Consider the following 15,667-nt stretch of genomic DNA (forward strand, 5'->3'; position numbering starts at 1 on the left):
CTCCCCTCTCCCTCTCTAACTCAGCTCAAGACCTCTACGTCTAACGATTCTCTCTCTCTAACTCTCCAGCTCTAGCTGCTCGTCTCTAACTCTCCCTCTCTAACTCTCCCTCTCTAACTCTCCCTCTCTAACTCTCCCTCTCTAACTGGCTCCCTCTCTCTCTCTCCTCAGTTCTCTCTCTCTCTCTCTCTCTCAGTCTCTCAGACAGCTCTCTCTCTAGTCTCTCTCTTCTCTCTCTCTCTCTCCAGTCTCTAACTCTCTAACTCTCTCTCTCTCTACGTCTCTAACTGGCTCTGGTAACTCAGTAACTCTTCCTCTCTCTAAGACCCTCTCTTACTCTTCCTGGCTCTTACAGTCAGTCCTCTCTCTTACCTCTCGTCTCTCTTCCTCCCTCTCTAACTCAGTCCTCTCTAAGCTCCCTCTCTAACTCTCCCTCTCTAACTCTCCCTCTCTAACTCTCCCTCTCTAACTCTCCCTCTCTAACTCTCCCTCTCTAACTCTCTCTCGAACTCTCTCCCCTCTCTCCCTCTTCCTCTCTCTCCAACTCTTCTCTCTCCAACCTCTAGTGGTCTGTAGCTCCAACTCTAGTCTCCAACTCTCTCTCTCCAACTCTCTGGCTCTCTCTCTCTCTCTCCAACTCTCTCTCTCTCTCTTCCAACTCTCTCGTCAGTGGGTCTCTCTCTCAACTCTAGTCTCTCTCTCTCTCCAACTCTCTAGACCTCTCTCTCTCCAACTCTCTCTCTCCACTCAGACTCTCTCTCTCTCTCTCCGACTCTCTCTCAGGTCTCTCTGGACTCTCTCTCCAACTCTCTCTTCTCTCCAACTCTCAGGTCCAACTCTCTCTCTCTCTAGCTCTCCAACTCTCTCTCTCTCTCGTCTCTCCAACTCTCTCTCTCTAACTCTCTCCCTTTCTCTCCCTCCCTCTCTAACTCTCCTTCTCTCCCTCTGTAGAGGTCGGTTGTTCCTGATCTCGACCAGGGCTGGTTCTCTGGGCATCAACCTGATAGGAGCTAACAGGGTCATCATCTTCGACGCGTCCTGGAAATGTGCTGGACATCCAGAGTATCTTCAGGCTCTACCGCTTCGGACAGCTCAAGACCTGCTACGTCTACCGATTCCTGGCTCAGGTAACCAGTCAGTCAGACAGCTCAAGACCTGCTACGTCTTCCGATTCCTGGCTCAGGTAACCAGTCAGTCAGACAGCTCAAGACCTGCTACGTCTACCGATTCCTGGCTCAGGTAACCAGTCAGTCAGACAGCTCAAGACCTGCTACGTCTACCGATTCCTGGCTCAGGTAACCAGTCAGCCAGCCAGCCAGCCAGTCAACCAGCCAGTCAGTCAGTCAACCAGCCGGCCAGTCAGTCAGTCAGTCAACCAGCCGGCCAGTCAGTCAGTCAACCAGCCAGCCAGTCAGTCAGTCAACCAGCCGGCCAGTCAGTCAGTCAACCAGCCGGCCAGTCAGTCAGTCAACCAGTCAGTCAGTCAGTCAACCAGCCAGCCAGCCAGTCACGTAATACCCAGCAGAGTTCAGAAAAATATCCAGGACAACAAAGTAGGAACTCCATAGTTAGAAAATGTGTATTGTAGCTGGACGTAGTGATGTGTAGCTGGACGTAGTGACGTAGTGATGTGCAGCTGGACGTAGTGACGTAGTGTGGTGTGTAGCTGGACGTAGTGACGTAGTGTGATGTGTAGCTGGACGTAGTGACGTAGTGTGGTGTGTAGCTGGACGTAGTGTGGTGTGTAGCTGGACAGTTAGTGACGTAGTGTGGTGTGTAGCTGGACGTAGTGTGGTGTGTAGCTGGACAGTTAGTGACGTAGTGTGATGTGTAGCTGGACGTAGTGACGTGGTGTGTAGCTGGACGTAGTGTGGTGTGTAGCTGGACAGTTAGTGACGTAGTGTGGTGTGTAGCTGGACGTAGTGTGGTGTGTAGCTGGACAGTTAGTGACGTAGTGTGGTGTGTAGCTGGACGTAGTGTGGTGTGTAGCTGGACAGTTAGTGACGTAGTGTGGTGTGTAGTTGGACAGTTAGTGACGTAGTGTCGTGTGTAGCTGGACAGTTAGTGACGTAGTGTCGTGTGTAGCTGGACAGTTAGTGACGTAGTGTCGTGTGTAGCTGGACAGTGACGTAGTGGCGTGTGTAGCTGGACAGTGACGTAGTGGCGTGTTTAGCTAGACAGTGACGTAGTGTCTTGTGTAGCTGGACAGTTAGTGAAGTAGTGGCGTGAGTAGCTGGACAGTTAGTGGCGTGTGTAGTTGGACAGTTAGTGACGTAGTGGCATGTGTAGCCGGAGAGCTAATGACGTAGTGGCATCTGTAGTTGGACAGTTAGTGACGTAGTGTCATGTGTAGCTGGACAGTTAGTGACGTAGTGCCGTGTGTAGTTGGACAGTTAATGACGTAGTGGCATCTGTAGCTGGACAGTTAGTGACGTAGTGTCGTGTGTAGCTGGACAGTTAGTGACGTAGTGCCATGTGTAGTTGGATAGTTAGTGACGTAGTGCCGTGTGTAGTTGGACAGTTAATGACGTAGTGGCATCTGTAGCTGGACAGTTAGTGACGTAGTGGCATGTGTAGCCGGGCAGTGACGTAGTGGCATGTGTAGCTGGACTGTTAGTGGCGTGTGTAGTTGGACAGTTAGTGACATAGTGTCGTGGAGCTGGACAGTTAGTGACGTAGTGGCATGTGTAGCTGGACAGTTAGTGGCGTGTGTAGCTGGACAGTTAGTGACGTAGTGGTGTGTGTAGCTGAACAGTTAGTGACGTAGTGTCGTGTAGCTGGACAGTTAGTGACGTAGTGGTGTGTGTAGTTGGACAGTTAGTGACGTAGTGGCATGTGTAGCTGGACAGTTAGTGGCGTGTGTAGCTGGACAGTTAGTGACGTAGTGGCGTGTGTAGTTGGATAGTTAGTGACGTAGTGTCGTGTGTAGCTGGACAGTTAGTGACGTAGTGGCGTGTGTAGCTGGACAGTTAGTGACGTAGTGTCGTGTGTAGTTGGACAGTTAATGACGTAGTGTCGTGTGTAGTTGGACAGTTAATGACGTAGTGTCGTGTGTAGCTGGACAGTTAATGACGTATTGGCATGTGTAGCTGGACAGTTAATGACGTAGTGGCATGTGTAGCTGGACAGTACCATGTTTAGCTGGACAGTGATATAGTGACGTGTGTAGCTGGACAGTTAGTGACGTAGTGTGGTGTGTAGCTGGACAGTTAGTGACGTAGTGTGTGTGTAGCTGGACAGTTAGTGACGTAGTGGTGTGTGTAGCTGGACAGTTAGTGACGTAGTGTCGTGTGTAGCTGGACAGTTAGTGACGTAGTGGCGTGTGTAGCTGGACAGTTAGTGACGTAGTGTTGTGTGTAGCTGGACAGTTAGTGACGTAGTTGTGTGTAGCTGGACAGTTAGTGACGTAGTGGTGTGTGTAGCTGCACAGTTAGTGACGTAGTGGTGTGTGTAGCTGGACAGTTAGTGACGTAGTGGTGTGTGTAGCTGGACAGTTAGTGACGTAGTGGTGTGTGTAGCTGGACAGTTAGTGACGTAGTGTCGTGTGTAGCTGGACAGTTAGTGACGTAGTGTCGTGTGTAGCTGGACAGTTAGTGACGTAGTGTGTGTGTGTAGCTGGACAGTTAGTGACGTAGTGGCGTGTGTAGCTGGACAGTTAGTGACGTAGTGTCGTGTGTAGCTGGACAGTTAGTGACGTAGTGTCGTGTGTAGCTGGACAGTTAGTGACGTAGTGTCGTGTGTAGCTGGACAGTTAGTGACGTAGTGTGGTGTGTAGCTGGACAGTTAGTGACGTAGTGTGGTGTGTAGCTGGACAGTTAGTGACGTAGTGTGGTGTGTAGCTGGACAGTTAGTGACGTAGTGTGGTGTGTAGCTGGACAGTTAGTGACGTAGTGTGGTGTGTAGCTGGACAGTTAGTGACGTAGTGTCGTGTGTAGCTGGACAGTTAGTGACGTAGTGCCGTGTAGCTGGACAGTTAGTGACGTAGTGCCGTGTAGCTGGACAGTTAGTGGCGTAGTGCCGTGTAGCTGGACAGTTAGTGGCGTAGTGTCGTGTAGCTGGACAGTTAGTGACGTAGTGGCGTGTAGCTGGACAGTTAGTGACGTAGTGGTGTGTGTAGCTGGACAGTTAGTGGCGTGTTATTCTGGACAGTTAGTGACGTAGTGTCGTGTAGCTGGACAGTTAGTGACGTAGTGGTGTGTAGCTGGACAGTGACGTAGTGGCATGTGTAGCTGGACAGTGACGTAGTGGCGTGTGAAGCTGGACAGTGACATAGTGGCGTGTGTAGCTGGACAGTGACGTAGTGGCGTGTGTAGCTGGACAGTGACGTAGTGGCGTGTTTAGCTAGACAGTGACGTAGTGTCTTGTGTAGCTGGACAGTTAGTGAAGTAGTGGCGTGAGTAGCTGGACAGTTAGTGGCGTGTGTAGCTGGACAGTTAGTGACGTATTGGCATGTGTAGTTGGACAGTTAATGACGTAGTGGCGTGTGTAGCTGGACAGTTAGTGACGTAGTGCCGTGTGTTGTTGGACAGTTAGTGACGTAGTGGCATGTGTAGCTGGACAGTTAGTGACGTAGTGCCATGTGTAGTTGGATAGTTAGTGACGTAGTGCCGTTTGTAGTTGGACAGTTAATGACGTAGTGGCATCTGTAGCTGGACAGTTAGTGACGTAGTGTCATGTGTAGCTGGACAGTTAGTGACGTAGTGTCGTGTGTAGCTGGACAGTTAGTGACGTAGTGTCGTGTGTAGCTGGACAGTTAGTGACGTAGTGCCATGTGTAGCTGGACAGTTAGTGACGTAGTGCCGTGTGTAGTTGGACAGTTAATGACGTAGTGGCATCTGTAGCTGGACAGTTAGTGACGTAGTGGCATGTGTAGCCGGGCAGTGACGTAGTGGCATGTGTAGCTGGACTGTTAGTGGCGTGTGTAGTTGGACAGTTAGTGACATAGTGTCGTGGAGCTGGACAGTTAGTGACGTAGTGGCATGTGTAGCTGGACAGTTAGTGGCGTGTGTAGCTGGACAGTTAGTGACGTAGTGGTGTGTGTAGCTGAACAGTTAGTGACGTAGTGGTGTGTGTAGTTGGACAGTTTGTGACGTAGTGGTGTGTGTAGTTGGACAGTTTGTGACGTAGTGGCATGTGTAGCTGGACAGTTAGTGGCGTGTGTAGCTGGACAGTTAGTGACGTAGTGGCATGTGTAGCTGGACAGTTAGTGGTGTGTGTAGCTGGACAGTTAGTGGCGTGTTATTCTGGACAGTTAGTGACGTAGTGGTGTGTGTAGCTGAACAGTTAGTGACGTAGTGGCATGTGTAGCTGGACAGTTAGTGGCGTGTGTAGTTGGACAGTTAGTGACGTAGTGGCATGTGTAGCTGGACAGTTAGTGGCGTGTGTAGCTGGACAGTTAGTGACGTAGTGGCGTGTGTAGTTGGATAGTTAGTGACGTAGTGTCGTGTGTAGTTGGACAGTTAATGACGTAGTGGCATGTGTAGTTGGATAGTTAGTGACGTAGTGTCGTGTGTAGTTGGACAGTTAATGACGTAGTGGCATGTGTAGCTGGACAGTTAGTGACGTGGTGTCATGTGTTGCTGGACAGTACCATGTTTAGCTGGACAGTGATATAGTGACGTGTGTAGCTGGACAGTGACGTAGTGGAGTGTGTAGCTGGACAGTGATATAGTGACGTGTGTAGCTGGACAGTGACGTAGTGGCGTGTTTAGCTGGACAGTGACGTAGTGGAGTGTGTAGCTGGACAGTGATATAGTGACGTGTGTAGCTGGACAGTGACGTAGTGGCGTGTTTAGCTGGACAGTGACGTAGTGGCGTGTTTAGCTGGACAGTGACGTAGTGTCGTGTTTAGCTGGACAGTGACGTAGTGTCGTGTTTAGCTGGACAGTGACGTAGTGTCGTGTTTAGCTGGACAGTGACGTAGTGTCGTGTTTAGCTGGACAGTGACGTAGTGGCGTGTAGCTGGACAGTGACGTAGTGGCGTGTGTAGCTGGACAGTGACGTAGTGGCGTGTGTAGCTGGACAGTGACGTAGTGGCGTGTGTAGCTGGACAGTGACGTAGTGGCGTGTGTAGCTGGACAGTGACGTAGTGGCATGTGTAGCTGGACAGTTAATGACGTATTGGCATGTGTAGCTGGACAGTTAATGACGTAGTGGCATGTGTAGCTGGACAGTTAGTGACGTGGTGTCATGTGTTGCTGGACAGTACCATGTTTAGCTGGACAGTGATATAGTGACGTGTGTAGCTGGACAGTGACGTAGTGGAGTGTGTAGCTGGACAGTGATATAGTGACGTGTGTAGCTGGACAGTGACGTAGTGGCGTGTTTAGCTGGACAGTGACGTAGTGGCGTGTTTAGCTGGACAGTGACGTAGTGGCGTGTTTAGCTGGACAGTGACGTAGTGGCGTGTTTAGCTGGACAGTGACGTAGTGGCGTGTTTAGCTGGACAGTGATGTAGTGGCGTGTTTAGCTGGACAGTGACGTAGTGTCGTGTTTAGCTGGACAGTGACGTAGTGTCGTGTTTAGCTGGACAGTGACGTAGTGTCGTGTTTAGCTGGACAGTGACGTAGTGGCGTGTAGCTGGACAGTGACGTAGTGGCGTGTGTAGCTGGACAGTGACGTAGTGGCGTGTGTAGCTGGACAGTGACGTAGTGGCGTGTTTAGCTGGACAGTGACGTAGTGGCGTGTTTAGCTGGACAGTGACGTAGTGGCGTGTTTAGCTGGACAGTGACGTAGTGGCGTGTGTAGCTGGACAGTGACGTAGTGGCGTGTTTAGCTGGACAGTGACGGAGTGGCGTGTTTAGCTGGACAGTGACGTAGTGGCGTTTGTAGCTGGACAGTGACGTAGTGGCGTGTTTAGCTGGACAGTGACGTAGTGGCGTTTGTAGCTGGACAGTGACGTAGTGGCGTGTTTAGCTGGACAGTGACGTAGTGGCGTGTTTAGCTGGACAGTGACGTAGTGGCGTGTTTAGCTGGACAGTGACGTAGTGGCGTGTTTAGCTGGACAGTGACGTAGTGGCGTGTTTAGCTGGACAGTGACGGAGTGGCGTTTGTAGCTGGACCGTTAGTTACGTAGTGGCGTGTAGCTGGACACCTGTCCTCTTCCCCTCTCAGGGTACTATAGATGTAAACCTGTCCTCTGACCTGTCCTCTTCCCCTCGGGGTACTATAGATGTAAACCTGTCCTCTTCCCCTCTCAGGGTACTATAGATGTAAACCTGTCCTCTTCCCCTCTCAGGGTACTATAGATGTAAACCTGTCCTCTGACCTGTCCTCTTCCCCTCGGGGTACTATAGATGTAAACCTGTCCTCTTCCCCTCTCAGGGTACTATAGATGTAAACCTGTCCTCTTCCCCTCTCAGGGTACTATAGATGTAAACCTGTCCTCTTCCCCTCTCAGGGTACTATAGATGTAAACCTGTCCTCTTCCCCTCTCAGGGTACTATAGATGTAAACCTGTCCTCTTCCCCTCGGGGTACTATAGATGTAAACCTGTCCTCTTCCCCTCTCAGGGTACTATAGATGTAAACCTGTCCTCTTCCCCTCTCAGGGTACTATAGATGTAAACCTGTCCTCTTCCCCTCTCAGGGTACTATAGATGTAAACCTGTCCTCTTCCCCTCTCAGGGTACTATAGATGTAAACCTGTCCTCTGACCTGTCCTCTTCCCCTCGGGGTACTATAGATGTAAACCTGTCCTCTTCCCCTCGGGGTACTATAGATGTAAACCTGTCCTCTTCCCCTCTCAGGGTACTATAGATGTAAACCTGTCCTCTTCCCCTCTCAGGGTACTATAGATGTAAACCTGTCCTCTTCCCCTCTCAGGGTACTATAGATGTAAACATGTCCTCTGACCTGTCCTCTTCCCCTCTCAGGGTACTATAGATGTAAACCTGTCCTCTTCCCCTCTCAGGGTACTATAGATGTAAACCTGTCCTCTGACCTGTCCTCTTCCCCTCTCAGGGTACTATAGATGTAAACCTGTCCTCTTCCCCTCTCAGGGTACTATAGATGTATACCTGTCCTCTGACCTGTCCTCTTCCCCTCTCAGGGTACTATAGATGTATACCTGTCCTCTGACCTGTCCTCTTCCCCTCTCAGGGTACTATAGATGTATATCTGTCCTCTGACCTGTCCTCTTCCCCTCTCAGGGTACTATAGATGTAAACCTGTCCTCTGACCTGTCCTCTTCCCCTCTCAGGGTACTATAGATGTAAACCTGTCCCTTCCCCTCTCAGGGTACTATAGATGTATACCTGTCCTCTGACCTGTCCTCTTTCCCTCTCAGGGTACTATAGATGTAAACCTGTCCTCTTCCCCTCTCAGGGTACTATAGATGTAAACCTGTCCTCTTCCCCTCTCAGGGTACTATAGATGTATACCTGTCCTCTGACCTGTCCTCTTCCCCTCTCAGGGTACTATAGATGTATACCTGTCCTCTGACCTGTCCTCTTCCCCTCTCAGGGTACTATAGATGTATACCTGTCCTCTGACCTGTCCTCTTCCCCTCTCAGGGTACTATAGATGTAAACCTGTCCTCTGACCTGTCCTCGTCCCCTCTCAGGGTACTATAGATGTAAACCTGTCCTCTTCCCCTCTCAGGGTACTATAGATGTATACCTGTCCTCTGACCTGTCCTCTTTCCCCTCTCAGGGTACTATAGATGTAAACCTGTCCTCTGACCTGTCCTCTTCCCCTCTCAGGGTACTATAGATGTATACCTGTCCTCTGACCTGTCCTCTTCCCCTCTCAGGGTACTATAGATGTATACCTGTCCTCTGACCTGTCCTCTTCCCCTCTCAGGGTACTATAGATGTAAACCTGTCCTCTGACCTGTCCTCTTCCCCTCTCAGGGTACTATAGATGTATACCTGTCCTCTGACCTGTCCTCTTCCCCTCTCAGGGTACTATAGATGTATACCTGTCCTCTGACCTGTCCTCTTCCCCTCTCAGGGTACTATAGATGTAAACCTGTCCTCTGACCTGTCCTCTTCCCCTCTCAGGGTACTATAGATGTAAACCTGTCCTCTGACCTGTCCTCTTCCCCTCTCAGGGTACTATAGATGTAAACCTGTCCTCTGACCTGTCCTCTTCCCCTCCCAGGGTACTATAGATGTAAACCTGTCCTCTTCCCCTCTCAGGGTACTATAGATGTAAACCTGTCCTCTTCCCCTCTCAGGGTACTATAGATGTAAACCTGTCCTCTTCCCCTCCCAGGGTACTATAGATGTATCCTCTGACCTGTCCTCTTCCCCTCTCAGGGTACTATAGATGTAAACCTGTCCTCTTCCCCTCCCAGGGTACTATAGATGTAAACCTGTCCTCTGACCTGTCCTCTTCCCCTCCCAGGGTACTATGGAAGAGAAGATCTATGACCGCCAGGTGGCTAAACAGTCTCTGTCCTTCCGAGTGGTGGATCAACAGCAGATAGAGAGACATTTCACCATGAATGAGCTGACGGAGCTCTACGCCTTTGAACCTGACCTTCTGGATGATCCCACTGGCAAGAAGAGCAAGAGGACCACGCCTATGCTGCCAAAGGTACTGAGGCTGGATGGGATGGCTGGGGGGGTGTAATCTCTCTAGGACAGAGGCGTCGGTAACATAGAGGACGATGGGATGTGACTAATAACGAGGAACCATTATGTCACTGGTTGTTTGGACAAATCACAGTTTTGTGTGTGTGCACGCTCACCTGGCCCACTCTCATAAATCTGTGTAGTGGAGGGAACATGTAGCTCACCTGGCCCCCTCTCATAAATCTGTGTAGTGGAGAGAACATGTAGCTCACCTGGCCCACTCTCATAAATCTGTGTAGTGGAGAGAACATGTAGCTCACCTGGCCCACTCTCATAAATCTGTGTAGTGGAGGGAACATGTAGCTCACCTGGCCCACTCTCATAAATCTGTGTAGTGGGGGAACATGTAGCTCATCTGGCCCACTCCTCACCTGGCCCACTCTCATAAATCTGTGTAGTGGAGGGAACATGTAGCTCATCTGGCCCCCTCTCATAAATCTGTGTAGTGGAGGGAACATGTAGCTCACCTGGCCCACTCTCATAAATCTGTGTAGTGGGGGGAACATGTAGCTCATCTGGCCCACTCCTCACCTGGCCCACTCTCATAAATCTGTGTAGTGGAGGGAACATGTAGCTCATCTGGCCCCCGGCCCACCGAGCCCCTGCAGAGGAACAGGTCCAACCCTCGTTACTGTGTTTAAAACCCTCTCATTATAGACACACCGCAATATCCTTCACTGGAACAACGATGAACCAAATAACCTTTAAATGCCAAGATGCTCTCTGTTAACCTGCTCCCTCTCTCTGTGTGTGTGTGTGTGTGTGTGTGTGTAACAGGTTAGTGTGCAGCCAGCTGCCTTTGATCTTTAGAGATGTCATAAACCCTGTTGTTTATCCCTCCCTCGGTCTGTCCGGCCTGCGTCCACCCTCCAGCTCTCTCTGTCTCTCGTTCCATTGTTTCCTCTCCTCCCATGGGTGCAGGTGCTGTGTGACAGGCTGGTATGGCCCCCGAGGGCCCCACCGTTTAACGATCTCAGCACAGCCTTTAGAGAGGCTGTCTAACAGCACAACACAGCTGCTCCGACATTCATCTGTTTACTGCCTTTTACCAAGTAGATGGATGAATCCGTTGGAGAGGAGAGATGGATGAATCTTTTAGAGAGATGGATGAATCTTTTAGAGAGATGGATGAATCTGTTGGAGAGATGGATGAGTCTGTTGGAGAGATGGAGATGGATGAGTCTGTTGGAGAGGAGAGATGGATGAATCTTTTAGAGAGATGGATGAATCTTTTAGAGAGATGGATGAGTCTGTTGGATGGAGATGGATGAGTCTGTTGGAGAGATGGAGATGGATGAGTCTGTTGGAGAGATGGGTGAGTCTGTTGGAGAGATTGATGAGTCTGTTGGAGAGATGGATGAGTCTGTTGGAGAGATGGATGAGTCTGTTGGAGAGATGGATGAGTCTGTTGGAGAGATGGATGAGTCTGTTGGAGAGATGGATGAGTCTGTTGGAGAGATGGATGAGTCTGTTGGAGAGATGGATGAGTCTGTTGGAGAGATGGATGAGTCTGTTGGAGAGATGGAGATGGATGAGTCTGTTGGAGAGATGGAGATGGATGAGTCTGTTGGAGAGATTGATGAGTCTGTTGGAGAGATTGATGAGTCTGTTGGAGAGATTGATGAGTCTGTTGGAGTGGAGAGATGGATGAGTCTGTTGGAGTGGAGAGATGGATGAGTCTGTTGGAGTGGAGAGATGGATGAGTCTGTTGGAGAGATGGATGAGTCTGTTGGAGAGATGGAGATGGATGAGTCTGTTGGAGTGGAGAGATGGATGAGTCTGTTGGAGAGATGGATGAGTCTGTTGGAGAGATGGATGAGTCTGTTGGAGAGATGGATGAGTCTGTTGGAGAGATGGATGAGTCTGTTGGAGAGATGGATGAGTCTGTTGGAGAGATGGATGAGTCTGTTGGAGAGATGGATGAGTCTGTTGGAGAGATGGATGAGTCTGTTGGAGAGATGGATGAGTCTGTTGGAGTGGAGAGATGGATGAGTCTGTTGGAGAGATGGATGAGTCTGTTGGAGAGATGGATGAGTCTGTTGGAGAGATGGATGAGTCTGTTGGAGAGATGGATGAGTCTGTTGGAGAGGTGGATGAGTCTGTTGGAGAGGTGGATGAGTCTGTTGGAGAGGTGGATGAGTCTGTTGGAGAGGTGGATGAGTCTGTTGGAGAGGTGGATGAGTCTGTTGGAGAGGTGGATGAGTCTGTTGGAGAGGTGGATGAGTCTGTTGGAGAGGTGGATGAGTCAGTTGGAGAGGAGGAAGTGTTGGTTGGAGAAGAGAGAGTCTGGGATGTGTATTGATGTTTAACTAGCCATCTCAACCCAGTGATGTTTATATGATAGGGTTTACTGCCCACTATTAAAGATGTCTAGCTGACCGCCTCTTAAACCAGATGACCTGCTCTGTTCTGGCCACAGACTAGTACAGCTGTTAGTTCTGCTGGGTTCAGTACAGCTGTTGGTTCAGGTACAGCTGTTAGTTCTGCTGGGTTCAGGTACAGCTGTTAGTTCTGCTGGGTTCAGTACAGCTGTTAGTTCTGCTGGGTTCAGTACAGCTGTTAGTTCTGCTGGGTTCAGTACAGCTGTTAGTTCTGCTGGGTTCAGTACAGCTGTTAGTTCTGCTGGGTTCAAGTACAGCTGTTGGTTCTGCTGGGTTCAGGTACAGCTGTTAGTTCTGCTGGGTTCAGGTACAGCTGTTAGTTCTGCTGGGTTCAGGTACAGCTGTTAGTTCTGCTGGGTTGAGAGACAGCTGTTAGTTCTGCTGGGTTCAGAGACAGCTGTTAGTTCTGCTGGGTTGAGAGACAGCTGTTAGTTCTGCTGGGTTCAGAGACAGCTGTTAGTTCTGCTGGGTTCAGGGACAGCTGTTAGTTCAGGTAAAGCTGTTAGTTCTGCTGGGTTCAGGGACAGCTGTTAGTTCTGCTGGGTTCAGGTACAGCTGTTGGTTCTGCTGGGTTCAGTACAGCTGTTAGTTCTGCTGGGTTCAGGTACAGCTGTTAGTTCTGCTGGGTTGAGAGACAGCTGTTAGTTCTGCTGGGTTCAGAGACAGCTGTTAGTTCTGCTGGGTTGAGAGACAGCTGTTAGTTCTGCTGGGTTCAGAGACAGCTGTTAGTTCTGCTGGGTTCAGGGACAGCTGTTAGTTCAGGTAAAGCTGTTAGTTCTGCTGGGTTCAGGGACAGCTGTTAGTTCTGCTGGGTTCAGGGACAGCTGTTGGTTCAGGTACAGCTGTTAGTTCTGCTGGGTTCAGGTACAGCTGTTAGTTCTGCTGGGTTCAGGTACAGCTGTTAGTTCTGCTGGGTTCAGGGACAGCTGTTGGTTCAGGTACAGCTGTTAGTTCTGCTGGGTTCAGGGACAGCTGTTAGTTCTGCTGGGTTCAGGTGCAGCTGTGGGTTCTGCTGGGTTCAGGGACAGCTGCAGTACTCTCTCTCTCCTCACCCTCACTTATCCTCACCCTCTCTCTCTTCCTCACTTATCCTCACTCTCACTTCTCCTCACTTATCCTCACTCTCACTTCCCCTCACTTCTCCTCACTCTCACTTCTCCTCACTCTCACTTCTCCTCACCCTCACTTCTCCTCACTCTCACTTCTCCTCACCCTCACTTCTCCTCACCCTCACTTCTCCTCACCCTCACTTCTCCTCACCCTCACTTCTCCTCACCCTCACTTCTCCTCACCCTCACTTCTCCTCACCCTCACTTCTCCTCACCCTCACTTCTCCTCACCCTCACTTCTCCTCACCCTCACTTCTCCTCACCCTCACTTCTCCTCACCCTGTTTCTTCTCCTCACCCTGTTTCTTCTCCTCACCCTGTTTCTTCTCCTCACCCTGTTTCTTCTCCTCAGCCTCACTCTTCCTCACCCCCTCTCTCTTCCTCACCCCCTCTCTCTCCTCACTCTCTCGCTCTGTCTCTCTTCCTCACCCTCTCTCTTCCTCACCCCCTCTCTCTCCTCACCCCCTCTCTCTCCTCACCCCCTCTCTCTCCTCACCCCCTCTCTCTCCTCCCCCCTCTCTCTCCTCCCCCCCTCTCTCTCCTCACCCCCTCTCTCTCCTCACCCTCTCTCTCCTCTCCCCCTCTCTCTCCTCACCCTCTCTCTCTCCTCACCCTCTCTCTCTCCTCACCCTCTCTCTCTCCTCACCCTCTCTCTCTCTCACCCTCTCTCTCTCCTCACCCTCTCTCTCTCCTCACCCTCTCTCTCTCCTCACCCTCACTCTTCCTCACCCTCACCCCTCTCTCTCCCTCACCCTCTCTCTCTCCTCACCCTCTCTCTCTTCCTCACCCTCACCCTCTCTCCCTCCTCACCCTCTCTACCCCAGTTGTTTTCCTTGTCTCCCTCCGTCAGTCTACCTGATGGTGTAATTACTCTCTCTCATCCCTCTCTTTAAGATACTCATTGTCTGTGTCCCAAATGGCAAACTATTCCCTATGTAGTGCACTACTTTAGACCCTATTCCCTATGTAGTGCACTACTTTAGACCCTATTCCCTATTTAGTGCACTACTTTAGACCCTATTCCCTATTTAGTGCACTACTTTAGACCCTATTCCCTATTTAGTGCACTACTTTAGACCCTATTCCCTATTTAGTGCACTACTTTAGACCCTATTCCCTATTTAGTGCACTACTTTAGACCCTATTCCCTATTTAGTGCACTACTTTAGACCAGAGCCCTTTGGAAGCAGCTTGTTTCCTCTTGACAGAGGGAGCAGCTATGGGCTCCACTAACCCCAGACACAGGAGAAGGAGAAGCCCCCCCCACACACACACACTGACAGGCTCTACTGTCTGACTGACAGGCTCTACTGTCTGACTGACAGGCTCTACTGTCTGACTGACAGGCTCTACTGTCTGACTGACAGGCTCTACCGTCTGACTGACAGGCTCTACCGTCTGACTGACAGGCTCTACTGTCTGACTGACAGGCTCTACTGTCTGACTGACTGGCTCTACTGTCTGACTGACTGGCTCTACTGTCTGACTGACAGGCTCTACTGTCTGACTGACAGGCTCTACTGTCTGACTGACAGGCTCTACTGTCTGACTGACAGGCCCTACTGTCTGACTGACAGGCTCTACTGTCTGACTGACAGGCTCTACTGTCTGACTGACAGGCTCTACCGTCTGACTGACTGGCTCTACTGTCTGACTGACTGGCTCTACCGTCTGACTGACTGGCTCTACCGTCTGACTGACTGGCTCTACTGTCTGACTGACTGGCTCTACCGTCTGACTGACTGGCTCTACCGTCTGACTGACTGGCTCTACTGTCTGACTGACTGGCTCTACTGTCTGACTGACTGGCTCTACCGTCTGACTGATTGGCTCTACCGTCTGACTGACAGGCTCTACCGTCTGACTGACTGGCTCTACTGTCTGACTGACAGGCTCTACTGTCTGACTGACAGGCTCTACTGTCTGACTGACAGGCTCTACTGTCTGACTGACAGGCTCTACTGTCTGACTGACAGGCTCTACTGTCTGACTGACAGGCTCTACTGTCTGACTGACAGGCTCTACTGTCTTGACTGACAGGCTCTACTGTCTGACTGACTGGCTCTACTGACTGACTGACTGGCTCTACTGTCTGACTGACTGGCTCTACTGTCTGACTGACTGGCTCTACTGTCTGACTGACAGGCTCTACTGTCTGACTGACAGGCTCTACTGTCTGACTGACTGGCTCTACTGTCTGACTGACTGGCTCTACTGTCTGACTGACAGGCTCTACTGTCTGACTGACAGGCTCTACTGTCTGACTGACTGGATCTACTGTCTGACTGACTGGCTCTACTGTCTGACTGACTGGCTCTACTGTCTGACTGACTGGCTCTACTGTCTGACTGACTGGCTCTACTGTCTGACTGACTGGCTCTACTGCCTGACTGACTGGCTCTACTGCCTGACTGACAGGCTCTACTGTCTGACTGACAGGCTCTACTGTCTGACTGACAGGCTCTAATGTCTGACTGACTGGCTCTACTGTCTGACTGACTGGATCTAATGTCTGACTGACAGGATCTACTGTCTGACTGACTGGATCTACTGTCTGACTGACTGGCTCTACTGTCTGACTGACTGGCTCTACTGTCTGAC

At 50.7% G+C, this 15,667-nt stretch overlaps 1 protein-coding gene across 1 annotated transcript in view; it reads left to right on the forward strand.

The window, feature by feature from the left end:
* LOC118383367 (transcriptional regulator ATRX-like) overlaps nucleotides 1-15,667 on the forward strand; it is a 111,871-nt gene that overhangs the window by 84,335 nt on the left and 11,869 nt on the right. Inside the window, 3 exon segments of the mRNA XM_052486944.1 lie at nucleotides 952-1,050; nucleotides 1,052-1,127; nucleotides 9,348-9,539. Of these exon segments, the coding sequence (XP_052342904.1) occupies nucleotides 952-1,050; nucleotides 1,052-1,127; nucleotides 9,348-9,539 (367 nt within the window).

The sequence above is a fragment of the Oncorhynchus keta genome, chromosome 30, assembly GCF_023373465.1.
Source record: "Oncorhynchus keta strain PuntledgeMale-10-30-2019 chromosome 30, Oket_V2, whole genome shotgun sequence".
In the NCBI taxonomy this organism is placed as follows: Eukaryota; Metazoa; Chordata; class Actinopteri; order Salmoniformes; family Salmonidae; genus Oncorhynchus; species Oncorhynchus keta.